This window comes from Hypanus sabinus, chromosome 21 (genome assembly GCF_030144855.1).
Source record: "Hypanus sabinus isolate sHypSab1 chromosome 21, sHypSab1.hap1, whole genome shotgun sequence".
Taxonomy (NCBI): domain Eukaryota; kingdom Metazoa; phylum Chordata; class Chondrichthyes; order Myliobatiformes; family Dasyatidae; genus Hypanus; species Hypanus sabinus.
In genome coordinates this window covers 27,045,004-27,072,101 of record NC_082726.1, presented here as the reverse complement: position 1 = coordinate 27,072,101, position 27,098 = coordinate 27,045,004, and the positions used below count along the sequence as shown (strand labels likewise).

Sequence of the window (27,098 nt, the reverse complement as noted above, 5' to 3'; positions counted from 1 at the left end):
ATTCCCGTACCTATCCAAACCTCTTTTAAACTTTGTAGAGATTAATCAAAATCAATTCAATGAATGGAACAAGATGTTATCAAGGTATATTTGGCAGGGTAAAAGGCCTAGAGTTCGTCTCAAAACTTTGCAATTAGCAAAGGAAAAGGGGGAATGGGGCCTACCTTCTCTTAGAGATTATTATTTTGCAGCACAGTTGAGAGCTGTGATATGTTGGTGCAACCCATAATATGATGCTCATTTGAAAAACATTGAGGAGTGGGTACTTCCCATCCCCATACAAGCAATTTTGGCTGATAACAACCAGCAAAGGTACATAAATACTATTGATAACCCATGGGTGAAATTGACTCTTAAAATATGGAAAACTACGATAAAAGAATATAATCTAGAGGGAGATATTGCAATTCTTAAATGGTGTGCAATAACTCGGATTTTACACCAAATAAATTCAGATAATGGTAGTAGAATCATTTCAAGCATGTATAAGGGGTTGTCAAATCTTAAAACACATTCGACTTCATGCATTAAAACAAAATGGGAGAAGGAAGGAGGGATAATTATATCTGAGGAAGAATGGACAACAATATGGAGGTATCAATGGAAGTGTACCAGTTCACAGAAATGGAGAGAGTTTGGATGGAAAAACTTGATAAGATATTTTATTACACCCTGCCAGAAATCCCATTATGATAGTAACCTTCCTGTTTGCTGGAGAAATTGTGGAAATCAAAATGCGAATCATTATCATATTTTTTGGGACTGCCCTGTTATCAAAGACTATTGGAGGGGGATACACAATGCCCTACAAGACACCTTTAAATGTGAAATACCGTTAGAGAGTAAGACCATATATTTTGGATATATACCTCAAAAATGGTTGAAAAGAGATAAATAATTAATGAATATACTGTTGGTGGTTGGTAAAAAGACTCTTACTAGGAAATGGTTATCACAGGAGAGCCCAACTTTAAATACATGGATGGAAATTACAATGGACATTTACAAAATGGAGAAGATAACAGCAGATGTTAATCATAAGCTGAAACAATTTGAGTCATACTGGGAAAAATGGTTCAACTACATAATGCCTCATAGGCCTGATTTTATTCTAACAAATCAATGAATATGTTGTAAAAAAAAGATCACTCCCTACTTGTACATAGTTCTTTCCTTTTGCTTGTTTTTTCATTCCACTCTTTTCTATAAGTGTATACCTTAGATAAATACTTTGTGGAGATTTGTGATATATATGATTATATGATGTATATGTACAATGTCTGAAATACATCTTATGGAAATGTTTGTTTGATGATGAACTTCAATTAAAAAATAAATTACGAAAAAAAGAAATTGAGCTCGTATGTACCATTTGTGCTGGCAGCTTGTTCCACACTTTCACAAGCCTCTGAGTGAAAAAGTTTCCTCTCATGGTCTCCTTAAACTTTTCCCATTTTAACCTTAACCCATGACCTCTAGTTGTAGTCCCATCCAACCTGCCTGCATGGATTTACCCTACACCATCATAATTTTGGTTACATCTATCAAATTTCCCCTCAACCTTCTACGTTCCAAGGAATAAAGTCCTAACCTGTTCATTCATTGCTTATAATTCAGGATCTCCAGACCCAGCAACAAGTTGCCTTGTTAAATAATGGAGTTGGGACAACATGCTGCAGGTATCCCTGAAACAGGCTGCAGCAGCTGATGTCAAATCCGTCAGCTGAGTGATAGTGAAGCAGATGCACTGAAATTTCTAAAAATTAAAACTGCAGTTGCTAGAAACCTGAAATGCGAGCGATGCTGGAAAACATTCAGCAGGCTGGCAGTACCTATGGAAATGTGGACAGAGTTAAGGCTTTGGGGGTATTGTGTGCAGTTCCGGTTGCCTCATTACAGGAAGGATGCAGAAGATTTGGAATGGGTACAGAAGAGGTTTACTAGGTTACTGCCTGGATTAGAATGTATGTGCTATAAGAAGAAGTTGGACAAACTTGGGTTATTTTATTTTTGGAGCATCAGAGGCTGAGGACAGATCTGATACAAGTTTATAAAATTATGAGAGGCACAGATAAAGTGGACAGTCAGAACTTTCACCCCAGGGCAGGGATTTCATATATTAGAGAACACGTCTTTAAAGCAAGAGGGGAAAGTTTAGGAGAGAAGTGCGAGGCATGTTTTTAATATGTAGAGTGTGGCAAGTGTCTGGAACAGGCTGCCAGGTATAGTGGTGGAAGCAGATACGATGATGGCATTTAAGAGGCTGTCATAGACATGTGAACATACAGGGAATGCAGAGATAGGGATCACATGCAGCAGAAGAAATTTAGTTTAATTTGGCATTGGGGTTGACACAGCTATTGTGGGCTGAATGGCTTGTTCCTGTGCTGTATTCTATGTTCTATATCAGAGCCCCTTCATCAGAATTACAATACTGACAATGGGGATTCTAAGGTAAAATATAAATGCTTCTTCTTTCCACAGACACTGCCCTGCTGACTGGTTCTAGCATTTTCTGGTTGTAATCATTAAAAATTCCTTCTGCTTTCCAAAATCATTCCTTACACCCCACCCACCATACTCCCTGTCATTGCAGATACCTTGAAGTTAATGGAGACCCTATGATTTCTTTCACAGTGCCCACACCCTTACTTTAGCTTGCAAACACACCTTACATTTTAACCCCTTCTGACACCTTAATCACTCTTCAATTCTTCAGTAGGTGGTTATTGAAAAGAGAAGAATCACTCTGTTGCATATTTTAATTGTGTATTTATTGTAATAAATGAGCTAAGAATTTACATTTGTTTATTTTTTTTCCAAATACATCTTATTCTACATTGAACAGGTAAATAAAAATTCATGTGGTGGTATTAAAATGGCACTCCTTTTCTGTCAATGGAATGTGCATTTTTACAGAGAAAGCATCAGCGGCTTAACTGTGTAAATAAGAACAGCAGATGACTTTAATTCTCCCACAATAGAGATTTCTTTTTGTCTCCTTCAGAAAAAAATACAGCATTGGAAAGCAATTGCCTACAATGAATAGCCAAAGGCTTTGTTTAGCCATCACAGGCCATAGATCGACGAGCCATGATAGAAATCATGGCAATAAGATTGTACTGCTTTGTTCAGTAACTAATGCTACGAAGCTGGATGAGTCTTTTGATAATTTCTAAACTGCTAATACTTGAAGGTATATATTATTTGATATAAATACATCTGTTTGATTTTCAGTAAAGTCAAATTACTCCCAGCATTACAGAAAAAAAAAGCAATATTCTTCTTTTCTCATCTTACTTCCCTGATGACATTTGTTTCATATTCTGCAATTGCCTGTTTTATCTTTTGGAGATCTGATGAATAATACTGACCAGTGAGACAGACATTGGGAAATGATTTGTGAACATACTTCAGAACTAGGATCAAGAGATATCAGTTCAGTTATGTTCCAAAAGGTGCTGCTACCTAATATTTTTATCAACCTAAAATCTCAACTAATGCCTTTACTGTTAGTTCCTTGTGGCCAACATTTTCCCAAATGGCCATTAATTACTATTGTCATCTCTAAGGGTCAGTCTTAACCAACATATTTCTAGATGGTTACTCTCAAGGACTGATACCAGGGGCTTGTGTTTAGTCGCACTGTTATGAAGAATCTCCAAATAGACTGACAAGGTGAAAAGATCACGAGTTTTAATTTTGGAACGGGAACTTCTCTGATGGGTTGGAAGATGAAATAGCCAATCTTCTGACAGTGGTGCCTTCCTTTCTTTTGCAAGAAGAATTGACAGGATTAGTATAACACCAAATGCCACTCTTGTCGGCATTCTGTAGTGAGAAGGTTAAGAGATTCTTGAACACGTTGAAATACAATATGAATTTGAAAGATTGGCCTTTTATTTTCTTTGGTCTATATCCCAAAAGCTAACCTCTTAAGAAGAAAACTATTAATTCATGTTTTATGTTAAGATCAGAAATCAAAGGATTCAATTTTCAATGGTTGTTTGCTGCAGCATTAACAGGATCAAGAAAAACATGACAACATGATTCTGCAGTTTCTTGAAATCTTCAACAACATACATAAAATACTGGAGAAACTCAGCAGATCAGACAGCATTGATGGAAGGAAATAAACAGTTGATGTTTTGGGCCAAGACCCTTCAAGACAGGTCAGTGGGGAACAGGGGGAGATATTTTCACTGAATTCTCAGCAGAAAGAGTTCAAAACTTCTTCAGGGTAGTCATACCTCAAGGACACTTCACGGTGGAGCAGTGGATCAAAGACACAAGGGATTCTGTAGATGCTGGAAATCTTGAATAACACGCACAAAATTCAGGAGGAACACCGCAGGCCAGTCAGCATCCATGGAGAGAAAATAAACAGTCAACATTTTGGGCCAGTCCTGATGAATGGTCTCGGCCCAAAACATTGACTGTTCATTTCACTCTGTGGGTGCGGCTGACCTGCTGACTTCCTCCATTATTTTGTGTGTGTAACTGGTATTTATTGGAGTATATATCTCATGGAAGGTATTGGCTACGTAATAATTTGATCAAAGCACTGATATAAGACCTTCAGAAAAAGGCACTTTTTGCAAGTGACCCTTTGAGGAGATGATGGTTATGAGTGAGCCTCAGGGATGATTTCTGTTATTGAAGACCGTCACATGAGACATTGGTGATATGTGCCCCTCATGATAAACAGCTTGAGGGAATTTCCTGACAATTTCAATATTGTTCACCAGATCCATCATACAACTTAAAAGATTCAACATGGAAAATACCCCCTCTTCTCTCCTGGTGCAGTCAGGCCTGATGATCTCTGTTCTACATGGTGTCATCCACTCTTAAGAACAATAATATTAAGATAATCTAGTATTATTTTCATGTTGAATCTTGCCTAATGTGATCATAATGATTGATACAATTGCAACGAGTCATGAGCATGTCTCAATAGAGAAAGTTGATGCAATTTTGCAGCCTGTTACTCTATCACACCGGTATATAAACAGGAAAACCCAATTCCATTGACCATTGAAAAGGTTTCAGAATATAGTGTTACAGTGCCTGCTAAGGTATATACAACTCTTGGCTTCCTCTTTGCAAAACCATATAAAGTACCCACTTTATAATTTAGTTTTCATATTCCAAAAGATATAATTGCAAAAGGTATAGCATATTATGTACATTAGGAAAAACAAGGCTTTATATAACATCGGTAACTTCAGTTATACTTGAACGATATCACAAAATACTGTACAAATCAAATACTTCATTAACCATTGGAGAAGTCTTTCTCTGTTAAAGTATACAATTAATGTTGTTTCTGTTCACTTATTGTGCACTAAACAATGTTCTATTGATTGAGAAACCAAGGTTGGAAACATACTCCCATTGTGTTAGGATGTTGCTGAAGGTGAAAGGGTACAGAGGAATTGAGCAAATTAGAATGGATGTGAGACAAGACCTGGATTTTAGAGGAGGAAGAAAGCAGTTCCTCAGTTTGAGATCCTGGGATTGTTTTATTGTATTATATTTCTAAGAGGGAAATTATTTGCAGTTATTTCCACTCCACCAATCAAGATACACGGCCATTGTGTTCCCTGCAGGGATACAGGAACACAGAGTCCAAGGAAATTGTGGGATACAGCAGCGAGGAGAAAAGTCTCATGAAGACCAGAAGGAGAACTTCCAGCTGGAAGAGGATCATTGTTCTAACAAAAATGAGCAACCAAAGAAAAATGGGTTAGAATGGTTTGCTACTAAATGACTCTTCCAATGAAAATATGAAGATACTGGGGATGCTTGCCATAGGATCAAGACCTGATGCTAATTCCAGTGCTATATGATGACTGCTCTTTTTCTATGCCTTGTGTATCTGGAACCTTAAAATCAATGCCCAACAAATAATTATGTTTAAATATTTTAATGGAAACCATAACAAATTAGGACTATATTGAGGAGAGGTATGAGGTTGTAGGGAAAGACTCTTAGCTTTCCACTTGCATGAGGAATTACTGTCACCGGATAAACTTGAGTTCTGTCTAAGATTAGTCACCTTTATTAGAACATAAGAAATAGAAGCAGGATTGGCTATATAAACCATTGAGCTTTCGCTGACATAAGATGCTGCCTGATCCAATACTTCATAAGACCATAAGACATATGAAGTATTGGATGAGGCAACATCTTATGCTGGAGAAGGCTTAATACTTTATCTAGTCAATCCTGCTTCAAATCCATTTTCCTTCTTAATCTCTATATCTCCTGATTCAAGGAGAGAAAGTATTGATTTCTGATCTTCAAAAGGGGGGAAAATACTGGAATTGTTGGAAACCTGGAGCAAGTGCTGGAGAAGATACTCAGTGGGTCAGGCTGGATCTTTGCAGAAAGAAACAGAGGTGATGTTTCACATCAATAGCATTTTTATCAGAGCTGGAAAAAGTTAAAATCAAAAGAAAAGTTTGTAACCAAGAAAATGGACAAAGATCTGCAAAAGGGTGGTGACCAAAAGAGGCTGAGATACACAAGGTGGAGGTGCAGTTTATAGAGGATGGGATTGTTATTTGGTGGAATGATTAAAAGAAGATGCAGGAAATCTGAGGCATCAGAAGAAGAAAGAGAAAAGCATTGCTATAAATGCAAGCTGGAAAACTAGAATTGCTGATTAAAGCAGTACAGTGGTGCAGTTAATAAAGCTACTGCCTCATGACTCCTGAGACCCCGATTCAATCCTGAGCTCAGGTGCTGTCTATGTGGAGTTTGCATGTTCTCTCAGTGATCGCTTGAATTCTCTCCTGGTATTCTGGATTCCTCCTGATCCTAAAGGTGTTCTAGTTGGTAGGTTATTTGACCATTGTAAATTGTCTTTGGTGTGTCAACAAGTAATGGAATCTTGGATTGGGGAGGGGGGATTTGAAGGAATGTGGGAGAAATTAAATGGGATAAGTGTGAATAGTTATTAATGCCCAGCACTGACAGTGGGCTGAAGGGCCTGTTTCTGTGCTTTATGTCTCTATGACTATGATAAGTCCTTAAGGCTTCAACTGTACCAACTCAGATTATGTTTTTTATACTTCCAACTTAATTGGAATGAACCGGAAGGCCAAAGAAGGGAGTGCTTACTAATTAAAGTGACTGGAACCTGGAAACTCAATTAATACTTCTGTTGACAGAATGTAAGTGCTTTGCAAAGCAGTCCCCTGATCTACATTTTCTCTCTCCGACGTTCAGGTACCATAATTTGAGCAGCAAATTCAGTTCATCAAATGGGAAGAAGTGCATTTGAATTGTTGCTTCACCTAGGGGTAGTTGGATACCTTGGTACATGAAATGGAGAGTAAAAGAAAACACTGGAAGGAGACAAGGAGACACCTATAACACTCATGTGATGAGACTCATTTTCCATTATTCTGAAGAGACCAGTCCCTCCCTCATTGCATGTTCCCATGTAGCCACAAGAGATTCAACATGCCTTTTATCTCCTCCCTTATCCTGTCTCGAGAACATCCCTTCCTGGTAAAAGAACAATTTACTTGTATTTCCTTCAAGTGAATATACTTTGTTACATTCTCATGATGTGATCTCCTCCACATTTAGGAAAACTAAAAGCATATCAGATGACTGCTTTAAAGTAAACCTCATTTAAATCTGTAAGGATAACCCAAAGCTTCCACTCCCACTCTCATCTCTAAGTCTTATGACGTCTACACTGCTTCACCAAAGCTCAGATGCTTGAGCAACAGTACCTCACTGAATGGGAATTTGGTGGTCTTCAAGACTCAACCATTTCAGATAATCATCCTATCAAAAGAAAAAATCCAATCCTTTAGGGCCCTTTGTCACTTGCTTGTTTTGAAGATTTAATTTATCCCTTCCGGACATATATTTACCTTTTACCACCAGCATTTATGTCACTCCGTTTCTCCTGGTCTCCATTCTATCACCGTTAATCCAGAGTGCATTTTTGGAATGTTTAATTAATCTCTAATTTAATCATGCGTCGCTTGATTGGGATTGAACTACCCTGTCAACTTTATTAATTACTTTAAATATCTCAGTTAAAAAATAAACTGGTTAACTTCAAGCAAAACCTTCAATTTCCTCCTGCATAGGAAATAAAGGCAAGGCTATGTCACATACTGTCTGCATTTTGTTTCATTCTTGGAACCCATTCAGCATTAACTCTTAACAGATGTCACGCTGGCTGGCCCAATAATTTGCCTAATTACTCCAGAGGATCAGTTTGGCGTGTCTTGCTACCCTATGCTAATTTTTTTTTAATGTAGTCTTTCCAGATGAACCATGGGAGGGATGAGGATGGAGTAATACAGCACGAAAACAGGCCTCAGGGCCTGGTTTTTCCACACTGACCAAGGCGCCTACCTGAGCGAGTCCCATTTGTCTGCATTTGGCTCATATCCCTCTAATTCATATCCATGTACCCGTCTAAATGACTTTTGAACTTTGTAATTGTACCACCTCTAATACTTCCTCAGGCAATTCATTCTCTATCTCTGGCTGCTTGCTCCAAGAAGAGTTTTATTTTAATATAGTATGTTTATATGACAAAGTAAAACAAGCAGCTTCAATAGAGGAAACAATGGTTAAGTTACTGGATGACCAGCCAGAATACTGATTCTTTGATTCAGATACATAAATTTGGCTGCTTTCAAGGCAGTTGAGAAATCTAAATGGCAACCATAAAGGTACTGTAGTATTGTAAAAAACCTGTAATGGCCTTCTGGGAAGGACATCTGCCAATCTTACCTGGCACACTGATGAAGGGCCAGCAACCTGAGGTGTGAGTGAATCCAGACACTCATCTGCCGACTCATTTCAGGAAAATACTGGCATTGGCAGAGCCTTACTGTACATGTCTTGCAAATAAATTAAAATATAATAAAAGAATATATGTTTGAAATGGACAGAGAAAATTATGGGGTGATAGGCCTAGTTTGATATCAGTCTCACAACTCTTGTGACCCGTGTTAGATCATGACCTCTAGTGTAGTATGTGTAGATCCTGCATGTTTTCCTTGTACTTGCATAGGTTTCATTCGGATGTTCTTGTTTCCTCCCACAGACGGACAGGTCAGTAGCTTAGTTAGCTACTGTAAATTGCCTCTCGTGTGTAGCGAGTGGTGGGTGTTAATCGGAATATGGGAAATTAAAAAAAAAAATAAAATGGTAGTGCAGAATTTGTGTAAATGAGTGCTTGAGAGTCAGGAACAAATTCAAAGGGTTGAAGGGCCTGCTTGCTTGCTCTATGGTCTTCCAACGGCGAACTGGACTGAGTAGCCTTTTTGTGCGATGGATGTATCTTGGAATTCTGGATTACAAAAGCCCAATTCTAATTTACAGGTCTGGAAGATAATCTTCTGTTTCCCAACCACTGTCCTGATTCATCACTGACACTAGAATCTGGGGCATCATTGGTGTGGATGGAGCAGTTTCTGACTGACCTAAATCAAAAGACTTTTCTGCAAACATTCTCAGAGCATACTTAAGATTCTCAACACAGAACTAGAATTATTAATCCAGGTAATTGTCATAATGACTCCAAGGGGCTAGTGCACAAAGTACTCATTGGACAATGAGTTTTTAATGTAAATTGCCAGTCTAATTTGCTCTGTCTTAAATATTTATGAGTTCTTAGATATTGCACACATGGATGTTCTTAAGTAACTTAATGTCATTTTAGAAGAGATTTGTTACTGGACAGTTTGTAGAAAATGGACTCCCCAATGAAATTACTTATGGAATCTGAACATAGAAGGAGCAGTGAATTTGTTTCATTCATGGATGGGATTATTTGCACTTCCTCTGTACTTTGCATATACAACACATCCAATAATTAAACACTTTAGAGTATTTTAGAACTTTTTTTTCCATCTAATTCTTTAGTGGGTACAATTATACTGCAATATGTAGTAATTCAGGTTACTGTGGGATCAGATGAAGTCTAGCAATCAGCCTATGCAAACCTTAATGATGAAGTATGCTTGAAGTAGCAAAAACTTGACTTCCTTTCTTTGAATAATTCAATGGTAAAGGAGACAGTTTAGCTATCTATGTCAATGCTAACACCTTTGAAAGGTTTTTACCTGTCAAGTTGTCAAATTCTTTTCTAGGATATTAATATTACTTTAAATTCAATGGAATCTATTTCTTGTTTTTACACAGAGAATTAATTTCCACTCCATAACTCCTAGCTTAAGTAGCACATTCAACTCTCTGTATTTCTCTTCCAAAGCTCTGCTTATTTATTTCAGGATGTTGCTAGCATAGCCAGATTTTATTGTGCATCCCAAATTGCCTCTGAAAAAACGGTGAGTCACTTTATTGAACCAGTACATTCCTTCTGGTGAAGTCCTCCCACTGTGTTGTTGGATGGGGGAGTTCCAGGATTTCGACTCAGTGATGATAAAGGAATGATGATACATTTCCAAGATAGCATGGGGTGTATATTGGAGGGGAACCTGCTGGCAGTGGTGTGCTCATAAAATTGATGGTAGTTTTTGTGGGCTTGCAAGGAGCAGTAGATGGTACACACTGATGCATTTTCCATTGGTGGAGATGAGTATCTTACTGACTGTTAAACAAAAGGTGGATTCATCTTAGTTATGAATCAGTATAGAGGATCACAATACCAAGTTAAACAAAATTTTTGGTAAATATAGATCTAGTGTCAATAAGATTCAAATTTCTTTCTTTGTGCTCTATTAAAACTTGGCTCAAGGACAATGTTGCCCAATTACTCCCAATATCTCCAGCATAGTCACATTGTTTATATACCAACCCTCTACAAAATAAAGAAAGACTAAATCAATCATTGGTTCTCCAGATATTTTCATATAATAATATTATCCAGGGTAAAAAATCAACCACACTGGTGTTGTCTAATCTATAATATATTCAAAGCTTGTGTGTACAGCACACTACATGTGACCAATATACCTTTATATCAAACATTACTTGACACTTTATTATAACATCCTCATTCTGGAATTTTAGGCGAGGAAACCCTATGAAATCCACTGGAAATAATAATTTGAAGATTATCAAGTTCATTCTAGACTTTTTCACATTGGCTGCTTTCCATTCAGTTTCTGGCTGTGAACATTAGGTGCAAGATTAAAATGGTACATGCAAAAAATTGTAACACCATTTTTTAATCTTTGGTGTATAATTGTGGATGTAAATAAATTTCTTCCTTATTTGTATTTCAAGAGAAAATGAACAACTTCATCAGATTTCTTTGTGTTGTCATATCAGGGATGTGGTCAAATGGATAGTAATGTCTCCAACAATATGTCCTAGGCAATGGTTTCTCCATGGATTTAGGATGTTATCCTATAAATGTGTGGTTCTCTTCTGGATGCTCAGGTTTTCCCTCTTTTCCCGTAAGTATACATGTTCATAGGTTAATTGGCCAACCAATTGACATATGGATGGTAGAACTGATGGGAATATGTGGAGACTGGATTACAGGTAAAATTAGTGGCAGTGTGGGGATTGTTCTGAGAGCCAGCATAAACTTCATGGGTTGAATAGCCTCCTTCTATGTCATAAAGAAATATCAATATTCTTCAAGCATTCAAGCAAGGGGTTAAATTATCACATTGAGATAATATCACAGTACAAGTTAGTGCTGGTTTCGCTCTGTCCAATAACTTCCTGGTTTGAATGACTGCCAATCATTCCTTATTTAACAACAAAAATTCATAAGGTCAAACTGTACAGAAACAGGCCCTTTGGCAAACTGTATCCATGCTGGATATTAAGTGCCTGTATTCTTTTTTAACATTTTACAGGCTCTTCAGGCCACAAAGTTGTGCCAGCTCTTTAATCTACTCCAAGATCAATTTCACCCTTCCTTCTCACATAGACCTCCATTTTTTCTTTCATGCAAAGATTGACATCCTGATAGGCTGGAGTTAGTTTCTCAGTATGTTGAGTTTCACTCCTGTTTCTAGACGACACAGCTTTTAATTAAATAGAGAAACTTTTTTTTTCCTTTTTTTGTTGACCTACAGTAGTTATGTTACTGGACTAGGGAATCAGAAAATATTTCCAAAATCCACTATTATACAAAATAGCAAATAGCGTTTGGTAACCCATTAGATCAGCAGATTGTCAGAGAAAACCTAGAGGTTGACCAGTGAGAGATAGTTTGCATGCTATCCTTATCCATTCAGTCTCTCAAGGCTCTTCAGTTACATAGTGGACATAGAGCAACAGGAATACACGATAGCTTTGCAATCAACCCCATTACCTTAGAAGGATATTGCAGTGAATCCAAAGATAAGAAATTGGAAATTCCTACTCTCCCAATGGCAAAAAAATGTTTATAACCTATCCATCTAATCTGTTCAGTTCCCTTTCTCCAGTCAGATGACTGAAAATAATTTGGATCTTACTACCCTAATCCAATTTCTCTTAACATAGTCTGCACTTTGTAAGGTTTCGAAAATAAATATTTTCCTCTTTGAATTCTGGAATTTTTAAAATCTCTCTCTCTTTTATTATCTTGTCTTTGTAATTAAAATAAAGGATGAAATATTATTTGAATATTAATAAAATTAATCCTTGAAAAGTATTGAGCCCTCCAATATTCTCTTTCAAAGGCACATACTAATGGTTTCATATGCATTAGCTGTAATTCTAGAACCTAATCCAATTGACTTTGCTTTCTATGCAAGGTCAGATGGTGAGGACTGGCAAATGCTTTGAGTGGGGTTGTCAGGGCTATGCCTGACCACCTACAGGGAAAATATTCCAATAGAATATCCTTCATCAGATCCAGCAGATGGACACCTGGCTGCCTTTTGGGTCATTTGAATTGGCTCAAAGATACCTTTAACAATTAGAGAAAAAAACTAGATCCTTGGCGAAGACCAGAGAACTCATTATAAACTGGGAATGTATCCTATATTGTTAAGGACTATAAAGTTCGACTTCAAACTATGCCAAGAATTAAGCATCCGGCCCATCAAGAGAACTGCTTAATCCTGTCTAGTTATACTGACATTTAAAATCTTACTTAGTAAGACATTGATAAATCATTTGAACAATTTTTGGTGTAACACATCTGCACGACATAGGTATCTCATTTAACAATTTCACTAAAGGTCACTCAGCTGAAGAAATACACATATAAAGATTTGCTTCTGAAGCTCTTGCTTTACATAGCATTGTCTATATGTAGGATATAAAACAGCTTTCTTTTAATGAGTCTCTGCACAATCTTCCCAAGATCTTGTGTATAGAGGTGACATACAAAGGCCTCATTTACGTCTTATGGCTAAGCAACTTAGGAAAGATTATAGTTAGCTGTCTAACAAGTGAACAGTGATACAGCCTCTCCCTTTTTTGAAGGAGAGCCTTAAACTTGTCTTATTTGCCTGAGAAACATCATCTTTATATCTCTTGTGGGTTTGGGTGTTAAATTCAGTGTGATAATGCTCCTTTGAAGAAACTTGGTTTTATGTGCTATATAAACCAATTTGTTTAGGAGAAAAGTTACATATGACAAGTGTCTCATGTTAGGGGTACACCAATGAAGTGAGCTAGAGCCATACATATAGTTCTAATAGAGCGCTCAGTCACATAGTGATTAATTACACAGGGTTCTGGACTACCAGTGTGCGTTTGTATCCCATAACAGCAGATGGGAAATTTAAATTCAATAAATAAAACTGGAAGTTGTATATATTGTGGAGCGACATTGTAGTGTAACAGTTAGCTTAATGCCATTACAGCACCTGTGACCAGGATTGAATTCCCACCGCTGTCTGTAAGGAGTTTGTACATGCTCCCTGTGACCATGTGGATTTCCTGTGAGTGCTCTGGTTCTCTCCTACATTCAAAAAATGTACGGGTTAGTGGGTTATAAACACAAGACACTCTGCAGATGCTGGAAATCCAAAGCAACACACACAGAATGCTGGAGAAACTCAGCAGGCCAGGTAGCATCTATGGAACAGTCAACGTTTTAGGTCGAGACCCTTCTTCTGGATTGGAAATGAAGGGGGGAAGATGGCAGAGTTAAAAGGGGGGGGGAGGGGGAGGGGAATAGATAGAAGGTGGTAATTGAAGCCAGGTGGGTGAGAAAGGTAAAGGGCTGGAGAGGAAGGAATCTGATGGGAGAGGAGAGTGGATCATGGGGAGAAAGGGAAGAAGTAGGGACACCAGGGGGAGGTGACAGGCAAGAGGCCAGAAAGGGGAATAGAAGAAGTGGGAAGGGGAGGGAAAAACTTTTTTACCAGGAGGAGAAATTGATGCTTATGCCATCCAGTTGGAGGCTATTCAGATGGATTATGAGGTGATGCTCTTCCACCCCGAGAGCGGCTTCATCATGGCACAAGAAGAGACCATTGACCGACATGTCGGAACAGGAATGGGAATTGGAATTAAAATGGTTTATCACCAGGAAATTCCACTTCTGGCAGATGGAGTGGAGGTGCTCAACAACGCAGTCCCCCAATTTATGGTGGATCTCACCAGTGTAGAGGAGGCTGCATCCAGAGCACTGGATACAGATTCACAGGCAAAGTGCTGCCTCACCTGGAAGGATTCTTTGGGGTCCTGACTGGAGGTGAAGAGGAGTTCAACGGCAGGTGTAGCACCTTGGCTACTTGCAGAGGTGCATGCTGGGTGAGAGATTAGTGGAGAGAGATGAATGGACAAGAGAATCATGGAGGGAGAGATGGCTGCAGAAAGCAGGGAAGAGGTAAAGGTGTGTTTGGTAATAGGATCCCATTGGAGATGGCACAAGTTGAGAGGCTCACGGGGTGGTAGGTAGGGGCAAGAGGAACTCTATCACTGTTAAGGTGGCGGGAAGATGGAGTGTGCACGTATGTTCGGGAAATGGAGATGCAGGTGAGGGTAGTATCAATAATGGAGGAAGGGTAACCCCATTCTTTGAAGAAGGATATCTCTGCTGTCCTGGAAAGGAAAACACATGTGATCAAGATGAAAGGACTGAGAAAAAGGAACAGCATTTTTACAGGAGACAGGGTGGGAAGAAGTATGATCAAGCTTGCTGTGGGAATTGGGAGTTTTATAAAATATGTTGGGAGCCAATTTATCTCCAGAGATGAAGATAGAGAGATTGAGAAAAGGAAGAGAGGTGTCAGCAGTGGACAAAGTGAATTTAAGTACTAGGCAGAAGTTGGAGGCAAAGTTGATGAAATTGATGAACTCAGCACGAGTGCATGAAGCAGCACCAACACAGACATCAACGTAGCAAAGGAAGAGCTGGAAAGCATTACTAGGGAATGCTTAGAACAGGTTAGTAGGTTAATTGGTCATATAGGTGTAGTTGGAGGCGTGCATTTGTTGGGTGGGAAGGATTTGTTACTGTGCTGTATCTCTAAATAAAATCACAATGGTCATAAAAATGCACTTGATAACTAAAGCTCTTCAGGGAAGGAAAACTGCTGTCTTCAGTGAAGGAAAACATGACTCCAGACCCACTAATTGTTGCTGACTCTTAACACCTCAGTTCAGTGACATTTAGGGATGGATAAATAAATACTGGCATTGCCAGTGACATCCACATACTATGATAAATAATTAATAAACAAAATGTTTTGATTTTACTGTGTTTGACTCCTGGTTGTGTGCAGATTACATCTGCGTTATGACCGAGCTGACCTTCTCCTTGTCTTGACCCTAGCTGACGCACATTTTGCATATCAGTTACAATGGTATCCCAGAACATTCTGACCACTCCAAGTGTCTGAGAACAGAGATCTTCTCCCACTCTTGTAGATCTAACAGTATTCATTGATTCATATTTATTGAATTCACCTTACTTTAAGTCCTGTCTCTGGATTCATTATTCTTCCAATTGATGTTGTTCAATGATTCTGACCTTTAATGAAGCTACAAGAGTCATTAGCTACACTACTTCTTTCAAGCGAAATGATATTTTAGTGTTCCTATGATCCTTCTATTAGTTCCAATGTGGCAAGAGGCTGTTCTTCGTTCATCTTCATCAGTTTACGCAGTTTATCAATTATCCATTCTCAACGTATGAAAAAACTTTATAAAATATGACACAAAACTATATCTCTAGATTAACTGATTATCTAAAAAAATCACAGTTATACAGAAGAAGAGTTATATATAATACATGACCTGTTAGTTCCTCACTTAACCTCACAAGTTAGAAGGAAGCTTAGATCGGACAGATTCCAAATCGGAACCAAAGCCTATTGATCCCTTCCGGGGAACGGTTTTGTCTTTCGGTAACGTTGGGAAATTAGCAACAGATGCTCCCGGTATTTGTCCTTGCGGTTGAGGTAAAGATCCTGAAGACATCTGCTTGGGTAGAGTCATACGCTCAGAGATGGAGCTGCAAGGTTTGTTCGGGCGTCCAGCCCGAGAAAATGTCGCTAAGCTCCCCCCAGATTCCCTTACTGAGGAAGGACTGCTCCGATGCAACGCTTGCGCCAACTCCTGGGGCAAAGAAGGCTGAGACGTGGAGATCATTTTAAGGTCCTGCGTGAGGCGTCCCATCGGCTGCGTGCTTTTGACAGTAACGATTTGCTGGAGCGGGGCTTGAGACAAGAGGAGAGCAGTCGGGGAGCTTGACCCGTCCGGGCGGTCGCACTGAAATGTTCGTGTAGCGCCCGGACTTTGAAGCGGGGGGCTCGGAGCGTGAGGGATGTAGGGCGAAGGTATGTTGCTGCCCGAGTGCTGCAACAGCGACCCGGCGGCTGAATGGCTGAGCTGTTCCCCTTGGACTTGGACCACGGGGCTCATGAGCTGTCCTACGCCTCCCTGGGGCCTTGGAAAGTGCGGCGACGGAGTGCTAGCGGCGGTTTGAGGCAGGTGGCTCAAACCGGGCAGAGGGGAAGCCACCCCGGCTTGGGCAAGCTGGCTAGGGCTGGCCAAGGGTGAGCTGCCTGCCCGTTGGGGACACTGCCTGAGCCCAACAGGCTGGGCGCTGCCCGCGAAGTGACGGTGCCCACTGTTCACCGGCGCCGCCTTGGGTGCCGGCTGGAGGGTGGGGCCGGGCGAGGAGTGGTGGATCCGGGCGAAAACCGGGGAGGACGAGCCCAAGGCGGGGGACTGGAGGGCGGAGACCGGCGAGCTGCCCAGAAGTTGCTGGAGCTGCCCCAGGCTGGGAGAAGGCGAGCCGGAGCCGGACCTGGAGCGCTGCGTTTGCCCCCGGCCGGCCGGCGCCCCTCCCGGGGCCATGCGAGTCGAGCCTCCGGTGGGCGAGGAAGCGCCAAGCTGCTGCAATTGGCTCAGGCCGCTGGAGGAGGACGAGCCACCCGCCAGCTGGTGGGTCTGGAACAGGGCAGCAGAGGGCGACTCGGCACGGGGGGTCTGCAGCTGAGATGGGGAGCCTGCCGACGAAGGTCCCGGGGTGGAGGCGGGGTGCTGCGCTTTCTTAAGCTGGCTCGGCGTTTGTCCTGATTGCTGCCCCAGGGAACCCAGGATGGACAGCGGCGGCTGGAACATTGCCCCGGGGAGGCGCGGGTGGTGGTGAGTGAGGGCGATGGCCACCGACGTGGTGGCGGCGGCCGCTTGCAGTGGCGCTTGCACCAGGGGCGTCCAGATGACCGGTGCTGGTGTGGAGACGGCGGCTGCCGGCTTCTGCACGCTCTGCGCCATCTCCCGGTCGTGCTGCACGATCTGCTGAATGATCTCGCTCTCCTGATAGTTTAGAGCACCCGAGTTGAGGTCGTTCTGCACCTTGTGCAACAAGATGCTGTTTTTCTTTCCTGCCAAAATAACATGTAGGAAAACGTTAGATACTTGTTCCAGCTAAAGGCCTGAAGTTCACTCACCTCTGATTGTTTCTACTGCAAGAGTGAATATTGCTTCAGGGAGGTGCTGCCCCTCGATAGATGCTACATATCCTGCTGAGTTCCTCCTTCATTTTGTGTGTGCTGCTTAAGATTTCAAGCATTTGCAAAGTCTCTTATGTCTCCTGTCTCCATTTTATGTTTCTGTGCATTGATACTATATGAGCTGGAGATCAGAGATGGCTGGAGACACAAGGGACTGCAATTGTAGAAACCTCTAGGGGAAATCAGTGGATCAGACAGCATCTGTGGAGCCAGTTTGAGACCCTGCATCAGTACCGGCTGCAGAATCTTGACCCTAATCACCAGCTTTCCCTTTGAAAGTACCTGACTGGTTGCATCATGCTCTAGCATGGCAATTCTAGCATACAGGAATGGTAGAATCTGCAGAGTATTGAACACAGCCCTGGAGAAGGTGGCTGAAACGTATGGGCATTATCATGGGCGTATCTTTCCCTGTCAATGACAGCTTCTCTAGTACGCACTGTTTCCAGAAGGCAGCGTCAAGTATTCCTGACATCGGGGCAGTGCCCCTTTCTTGTGCTGCTTCCAGGCGGTCGGTACACACGCCTGAAGACCCACACCACTTGAGGAACCTGCACAACCTTGATCCCACCTCAGCAATGTTACACTACAGACCACCTCTTGTGCTACCATTAACTTATCTTCTACTGTCTTGCTTCTGCACAGTCTTTTTTTCTACTGTGTGGTATAATGGGTGCCTCGGTAGCATAGCGGCTAGCGCAATACTATTACAGCTGAGGGCATCAGAGTTTGGAATTCAGTCCCAGTGACCTCTGTAAGGGGTCTCTATGTCCACCCCGTTGAATGCATGGGTTTTCTCCAGATCCTTTGATTAACTCCCACAGTCCAAAGACATACCATTCTGGTTAATTAGTCATTGTAAATTATCCCGTGATTAGGTTAGGGTTAAATCGGGAGTGTCAATGGTTACTGGGCAGCCGGAAGGGTCTATTCTAAACTTTATCTCTAAATATAAATAAATAATATTGTGTTTAATTTACATGCAGGGTATTGTCTGTATCAACGTGCCCGTGTTGCTGCTGAGGGAAGTACTTTTTTAATGGTAATGTATCTCAGTGGATTTGATAATGCACATGATAATAAACTTGACTTGAGATGCTGCTCGAGCAGCTGAGTTTCTCCAGCAGTATGTTTTCTGCATCAGGCTCAGTGTATCTGATCTGCTGTTTTGCCACTGGACTCGACATTGACGCAGTGTTGGGACAGGAATATTATAGAGTTGATACAGCACAGGAACACGTCCTTTGGCCCATCAGTTCCACACTGACCACCAATAACCCATTTTCATTTTATTCTCACCACACTAAAATACCCCTCTCCTACACACTGGGCAATTCAATCTACCGGCCTGTACGATGTTGGATTGAGGGAAGAAACTGCAGCATTCAGAGGAATTCAACATAATCACAAGGAGAACGTACAAACTCGACACAGGCAGCGCTACTATCTTGAGAAAAGGAGCAGGATATGCGTCATATGTGGCCCCTCCACTTCGTGACACCCATGGCTGGTTTAGCTACAATAGCCCCATTCATTTGAATGAGTTTGCCAACCCTGATTAGACAGATAAGTAGTGTGTGTTTAAGCCAGGTTTTGAGTGACATTGAAAATAATTTTTCAGTTTAAGCTTAACTCAAAGTCTGGAATGAGTTGTATTTCACTGCATATTCCATTTGCCAGTAAATTTCTTCAAATGTATTTTGCATGAAATGTGAGCTGATGATACTGAGGCACTGCTATATGATAGGCATGCAGGAACATCCTACTGCTCTAATAATGCCTACACAATATGCTCATCCTTCCATTCCCTGCACACTCACTTGCCTATCTAAGAGTTTCTAAAATGGCTCTATTTGCCTTCACCACCACCCAAGCAGCACATTCCAGCACCCACCAATCTCTGTAAAATAAAATAACTTGCCTCGCACATCTCCTTTAAACATTCTCCCTCCCTTAAGCGTATGTTCTTTAGTATTTGATACGTGTAACTTGTTTTAAAAGTTCTGACTGCCCGCCCTGTCCCTGCCTTGCATACTTTTATATTCTTCTATCAGGTTTCTCAGTCCCTGCTGCTCCAAAGAAAACGAGGGGTACGTCACCTCATATTCCACCAGGTAGTCCACAACCCAACACCATGGACGTTGAATTCTTTAGGTTAAGGTTACCTAACGTTCATGGGTTGGTTCAATGTCCTTTCAGAAATCTGATGGCAGAGGGGAAGAAGCTATTCCTAAAATGCTTAGTGTGTGTCTTCAGGGTCCTGTACCTCCTCTGATGGTATTAATGAGAAGATAGCCTGTCCTGGGCGATGGGGGTCCTTAATGATAGATGCTGCCTTTTTAAGCTCTTATTCATAGATCTTAACCTATGCAATGTTATAACTATGTGCCTTTACCCAATTAGTTCTGAGCCATTGATTTAAGTTGGAGTAGGTTTTCACAGGTACTTAAGAGTGCTGATAAATTACAGAAGTGACCTTTTTCACCCCTTGTGGTGAACTACATATACCTGTCTGGACACGCCCCCTGCTGACTGCTCCTGTGGCTCCTCCCACAGACCCCTGTATAAAGGCGATTGAGGCCTGAGCCCGGCCTCTCAGTCTCCAGGATGTAGTACGGTGGTTCCTCACTGCTTGTTCCTTCTTCCAGTCAATAAAATTGATGCACCATCAATAACTCACTCTGAGACGTAAGGCGAGATATTGGCTTTTATTGACAGGAAGAAGGAACAAACAGTGAGTGACCACCATACTACATCCTGGAGACTGAGAGGCCGGGCTCAGGCCTTCTACATGCGAACCCCCAGTATGCCTACGTGGTCTTACCTGATGGGCGGGAGGACATGGTCTCCGTCCGCGACCTGGCGCCCGCACACACACACACACACCGACCCACACATCCCACCCAGCACCATGCCGACAGCTGCGCTACCGACACCACCAGCAATCTCTCCACCCTCAAGGTCCCTCCCCCATCGCTGTTCACCAACCTGACCCCCGACTGTAAACCTGTGGCAACTAAAAGCAGGAGGTACAGCGCGGGGGACAGGGCCTTCATTCAGTCAGAGGTGCAGCGGCTGCTCAGGGAGGGGATCATTGAGCCAAGCACGAGTCCTTGGAGGGCCCAGGTGGTTGTTGTTTGGACTGGGCAGAAAGATAGGATGGTCGTGGACTATAGTCAAACCATCAATAGGTTCACGCGTACCCCCTACCCCGCATCATGGATACGGTCAACCAGATAGCTCAGTACAAGGTGTACTCGACAATAGATCTGAAATCCGCTTATCACCAGCTCCCCATCCGCCCAGAGGACCGCCCCTACACCGTCTTCAAGGCGGGCGGCAGGCTCTATCACTTCCTGCGCGTCCCTTTCGGTGTCACGAATGGTGTCTCTGTCTTTCAGAGGGGAATGGACCGTATGGTGGACCAGTACCGATTGAAGGCCACATTTCCCTATCTGGATAACATCACCATCTGTGGTCGCGACTGGCCGGATCACAACGCCAACCTCCAACGATTTCTCCAAGTGGCCGAAGCTCGGAGCCTTACTTATAACAGGGACAAGTGTGTGTTCGGAACCACCTGACTCACCATCCTTGGGTATGTCGTGGAAAACAGGGTCATTGGCCCTGATCCCGACCGTATGCGCCCCCTGTTAGAGCTCCCTCTTCCCACCACTCTCAAAGCCCTCAGACGGTGCCTGGGTTTTTTTTCCTATTACGCCCAATGGGTCCCCCATTACACAGACAAGGCCCGCCCCCTGGTCAAGTCTACCACTTTTCCCCTCTCAGCTGAGGCCTGCGCGGCCTTCAGCTGCATTAAAGGGGACATGGCCAAAGCAACGATGCATGCGATGGACGAGACCATTCCCTTCCAAGTAGAGAGTGACGCCTCCAATTGCGCACTGGCTGCTACCCTCAATTAGACAGGCAGGCCAGTAGCATTCTTTTCTCGTACCCTCCAAGGCTCTGAAATTCGGCACTCCGCAGTGGAGAAAGAAGCCCAGGCCATAGTGGAAGCTATTAGGCACTGGAGGCACTATCTCGCTGGCAAAAGGTTCACCTTGCTGACCAACCAGCACTTAGTTGCGTTCATGTTCAGCAAACAACAGTGGGGCAAAATCAAAAATGATAAGATTTTGCGGTGGAGAATAGAACTCTCCACCTACAACTTTGATATCCTGTACCGGCCTGGCAGACTCAATGAGCCCCCTGATGCCCTATCCCGGGGAACATGTGCTAGCACACAGCTGGACCAGCTATACGCCCTTCATGCACAACTTTGCCATCCGGGGGTCACCCGATTTTATCATTTTACCGTACTCCCTGGAGGACATCAGGACGATGACCAGGGACAGCCACATCTGCGCTGAGTGCAAACCGCACTTCTACCGTACTGAAACGGCGCAACGTGTCAAGGCCACCCGCCCTTTTGAGTGACTGAGTGTTGACTTTAAGGGCCCCCTTCCCTCCACCGATCGCAATGTCTATTTTCTCAATATTATTGACGAGTACTCGCGGTTCCCCTTTGCCATTCCCTGCCCCGACACCACTACCACGTCCGTCATAAAAGCCCTGCGCCAGCTCTTCACTCTGTTCGGATATCCCTGCTATATCCACAGTGATAGAGGGTCCTCCTTTATGAGTGACGAGCTGCACCAGTACCTGCTGGGTAGGGGCATTGCTACTAGTCGGACCACGAGTTATAATCCCCGGGGAAATGGACAGGTGGAGAGGGAGAATGCCACAGTGTGGAAGGCCACACTTTTAGCCCTTAAGTCAAAAGGGTTGCCGGTCTCTCGATGGCAGGAGGTCTTCCCTGAGGCACTCCACTCTATCCGCTCTCTGTTATGTACGTCCACCAATGCCACCCCTCATGAACGCCTATTCTCCTTTCCCAGGAAGTCTGTCACTGGGACCATCCTACCAGTTTGGTTGACGTCCCCAGGGCCAGTGCTGCTCCGGAGACATGTGAGGAGTACTAAATACTCCCCGCTGGTCGAGAGGGTTCACCTTCTACATGCGAACCCCCAGTATGCCTACGTGGTCTTACCTGATGGGCGGGAGGACACGGTCTCCGTCCGCGACCTGGCGCCCGCAGGTGCCGCAGACCACTACCCTGAACACTCTCCGGTAACTATGAACCCTGTACCCGAGGTGACACCACGCACACCAGGCCCTACACAGACTCCTCACGACACTCATATACCGGGCGTTTCATACGCATATATACCAGGCGCCTCGCACATGCGTGAGGGATCACTGATGCCTAGTGGGCTGACACCTCCAGTTAGGCTGGAACCAGCACAACCTCCGTCTCCTGTGCAATCACCACCACCAGCATCTGTGCAATCACAGCCAGTGCTACGTAGATCGCAGCGACAGATTCGACCACCTGATAGACTTAACCTGTCAGAAACTTCGCCACATGGGGACTCTTTTTAAAACAAAGGGTGGGTGTTGAATGTGGTGAACTACATATACCTGTCTGGACACGCCCCCTGCTGACTGCTCCTGTGGCTCCTCCCACAGATCCCTGTATAAAGGCGATCAAGGCCTGAGCCCGGCCTCTCAGTCTCCAGGATGTAGTATGGTGGTCACTCACTGTTTGTTCCTTCTTCCAGTCAATAAAAGCCGATATCTCGCCTTACGTCTCAGAGTAAGTTATTGATGGTGCATCACCCCTAAACCTACACTGTTTCCTGTTCATTTGGTGGTAACTTTCTTCACCAGTTGCTTTCATCAATATAGTGTTTGTACCTTCCAAAGGGAGAATAATTTGCATCTGGGATCCTGGTTAAATTACCCATGTTCCAAGTAGGAATTCTGCATCTGCTACATAGGCTGGTCTGTCCAATTTGTAACTTCACAATGTAAGACCATTGCCATCATTCCAGACAATGGGAAGGAACCTTTAACCTTCCACCGAAATACCTCTTGATCATTGATCTGGAAAGTATGCCTGAAAATTCAATTGAGTAAATGTGTCCTTTTTCAGGCTCATAAGCACAACAGATTCTGCAGATACTTGAGGAACTCAGCAGTACCCATGGACGTTTTGGGCCAACACCCTTGATCAGGACTGCAAAGGAAAGGGCAGAAGCCAGAGTAAGAAAGAGGGAAGAGAAGCCTCTCCACCAATAATTGTACAAGCTGGCAGGTGGTTGGTGGAAGACTTAAAAGGTTGAAGAGGAGGGTATCTGAAAGAAGAGGGCAATGGACCATAGGAGAAAGGGGAGGAAGAGGGGCAGCAAAGGAAGGTGATGGGCAGGTGAGAAGAAGGGAGAAGAGTGGAGCTGAACTGGAGAATGGAAAAAGAGAGAAGGGGGACAGGTAGACATTACAGGAAGTAATTTTTATTCAAACTTATGCAATTCAAAATTGTTCATCCAGGGGTGAATCTTGGCAGCGAATATCGCTGGCTTGTGTTCCACCAGTTGTAAATTCAACCAGACAGTTCTGCAACACATATCTCTGGTTTCGCCAAATCCAAATGGATTTTGACAAGCCTCTCCACCAATAATTCCATGGATGCTTGTCCTCCAGTTGTACATATTCCAGTTATAAAATAAGAAACTTGCAACTTCTGTTCTAAGTTTCATTTCCTACCCCCTTTTTTTTGCCCATACTTTGTGCTTTAAACTGCCCTTTCTACCAAATTATTTGAAGATGGGTCATGTGGAGCCTTGACTTCGTCGGAAGAATCTGGCAAACTCACCAACAGTGAACTATCTTCTGTTGTCTTTCACAAGCACCCACAGGAAAAGACATATATACAGTCAGGAGAAAATTTGCAGATGCTGGGAACCCAAAGCAATACAACAAAATGCTGGAGGAACTCAACAGGAAGCATCTATGGAAATGAGTACACAAGTCCTGATAAAATGTCTTGGCCTGAAACGTTGACTGGTTACTCTTTTCCACAGATGCTGTCTGGACTGCTGATTTCCTCCAGCAGTTTGTATGCCTTGCTTTTGATACACACGCAATGGCCACTTTAGTAGCTACGTCTGTTTACCTGCTTGTTGATTCATATATCTAATTAGCCCATCATGTGGCAGCAATTCAATGCATAAAAGTATGCAGATATAGTCAAGAGGTTCATTTGTTGATGAGATCAAACATAAGAATGGGGAAGAAACGTGATCTAAGTGACTTGAACCGTGGAATGACGGGGTGTTTTGAGTCTCTTAGAAACTGCTGATCTCCAGGGATTTTCACACACAATGGTCTCTAGCGTTTAGAGAGGATAGTGCAAGAAACATACACAAAATCCAGTGAGTGGCCGTTCTGTGGGTGAAAATGTGTTGTTAATGAGAGTGGTCAGAGCCCAGACTAGTTCAAGCTGACAGTAACTCAAATAACCACACATTCCAATAGAGTACTTCTGATCACAAAACACATTGAAACTCTAAGTGGATGGGCTACAGCAGGAGAAGACCATGAACATACACTCAGTAGCCACTTTATTAGGTAAAGGAGGTATCTAATAAAGTGAGCACTGAGTGTATACTGTATGTGGCAGCAACACAATACACAAAAGCCATCGGGAAAGGGATAGAGAAGCCTTAGGTTGCACTTCACCATACTGAGAAACAGTTATTTCTCTACAACCATCCGGCTCCTGAACCAGCATGGATAACTTCACTCTCATCAACAATGAACTGATTCTTTTATATATCATTTCAATGTATATATTTTTTAATATAATGCACTGTACTGCTGTCGCAAAGCAACAAGTTTCTCAACATCTCTCAGTTATAATATTCCTGATTCCGAAGAGTTATTTTTCCACAAAATCTGAGAGATCAGGGCTGTTTTTTTTATTAACACACCTTCTGCTAACCCATGTTCGGAATATGCATTTAATTTGTTATTTAAACAGCTCAGGATAGATAATAACGACTCTAGGAGGCTGGCAGGTTTCTGAGGTCTAAAACGTTGCTGAAAGTACATTAAGAACTCTGGCCTGTGTGTAAGTGGATGTAAACAGCCAGGCTTTGGATTAAGCCTAACTCATTAGCTGATAGACCTACAAAAAGTAAAAATTAGGATAAAGCTTCAAAGAGTACGAAGCATTGCCTGATTGATTAAGCATACCATTCAGCAGTTTGCTTTTCTCTTGCTGAACGTTGTGCTAAAATTATATCTGAGAAATAACATTTTGCAAAAAATAATGGGGCTGCCGGTGTTAAATATTTATGAAATTCAACTTTCCCTGACCCAGAGGAATTAGCATTTCTTATATATTATTTGCTCTGTAGGTTGCTAACACGAGGAAAGGAATAATTCCAGTTACTTCAGACAAGTGATCTGACATCAGTAGCAGGGGTGTTTTTCAGGAATAAATATCTGGAATAAAATTAATTGTCACTTGCATTGGTAAATGACAGGAAGAAGTGTGGTAGGACTTTTGTTCTAAGTTTCTAAAGGATAATAATGTCGAGCAAATTGGGTTCCATTTGGTGAATTGGGCAGTTAGGTGAAGGTGTCCTCACCTTTTGCTAGGTCCAGTTATCGGTAACTTCTCGTTAGTCCAAGCCCAAAGACAGCACACCGTGCCTCTATCAGTGAATTGAGCCAGATGTCAGCTATTCCTGGCTCAGACTATCTCTGATATGTACTTGCTTGTGTGAAAGCTGACATATTATGATGTTTGTGTTTCAACAGCCTCCAACCTTATGAAATGAACATTGATTTTTCTAACTATTAATTCTACCTCCCCCCTTCACTCTTCTTCCATTCTCCAGTCTGGCTCTTCTCTTACCTCTTCTCCTCAGTTGCCTATCACCTCTCGATGATGCCCCTCCCTCTTCCCTTCCTCTATTCTCTCCTATCATATTCTTTCTTCTTCAGCCCTTTACCTTTTCCACCTATCAACACCCGGCTTCTCACTTCATCCTCCCTCTCCCATCCACCTACCTTCCCCCTCACTTGACTTCACCTATCATCTTCTAGCTTGTACTCTTCACCCCTCCCCCCACCTTTTTATGCTGGCTTCTTCACCCTTCCTTTCCAGTCCTGATGAAGGGTATTGACAGAAAACATAGACTGTATATTCCTTTTCATAGATGCTGAATTCTTCCAGCATTTTGTGTGTTACGTTGCTGATGGGATACCTGATCTTAAGCTTTGCTGCTGGATTCAAGAGCAGAGCACTGAAATGCTAAGGAAAAGTCCATGTATGCGTTGCACCTGTCTCCCTCAGCTTCAATCCAGGGAGGTTAG

General features: G+C 42.5%; 1 protein-coding gene and 1 long non-coding RNA gene across 2 annotated transcripts in view; one reads left to right on the top strand and one right to left on the bottom strand.

Moving 5' to 3' along the window:
* Positions 1–15,685: 15,685 nt before the first annotated feature.
* The window catches only part of hcn4 (hyperpolarization activated cyclic nucleotide-gated potassium channel 4), a 501,153-nt gene continuing 489,740 nt past the window's right edge, over positions 15,686–27,098 (bottom strand). The window contains exon 8 of the mRNA XM_059946189.1: positions 15,686–17,744. Within this exon, the coding sequence (XP_059802172.1) occupies positions 16,171–17,744 (1,574 nt within the window). The 3' untranslated portion in view covers positions 15,686–16,170. The remainder of the gene's footprint in view (positions 17,745–27,098) is intronic.
* On the top strand, positions 16,594–23,479 carry LOC132378898 (uncharacterized). Its single transcript, XR_009507220.1, has 3 exons — positions 16,594–16,691; positions 18,860–18,915; positions 21,275–23,479. It is a non-coding gene; the product is annotated as an uncharacterized LOC132378898 (long non-coding RNA).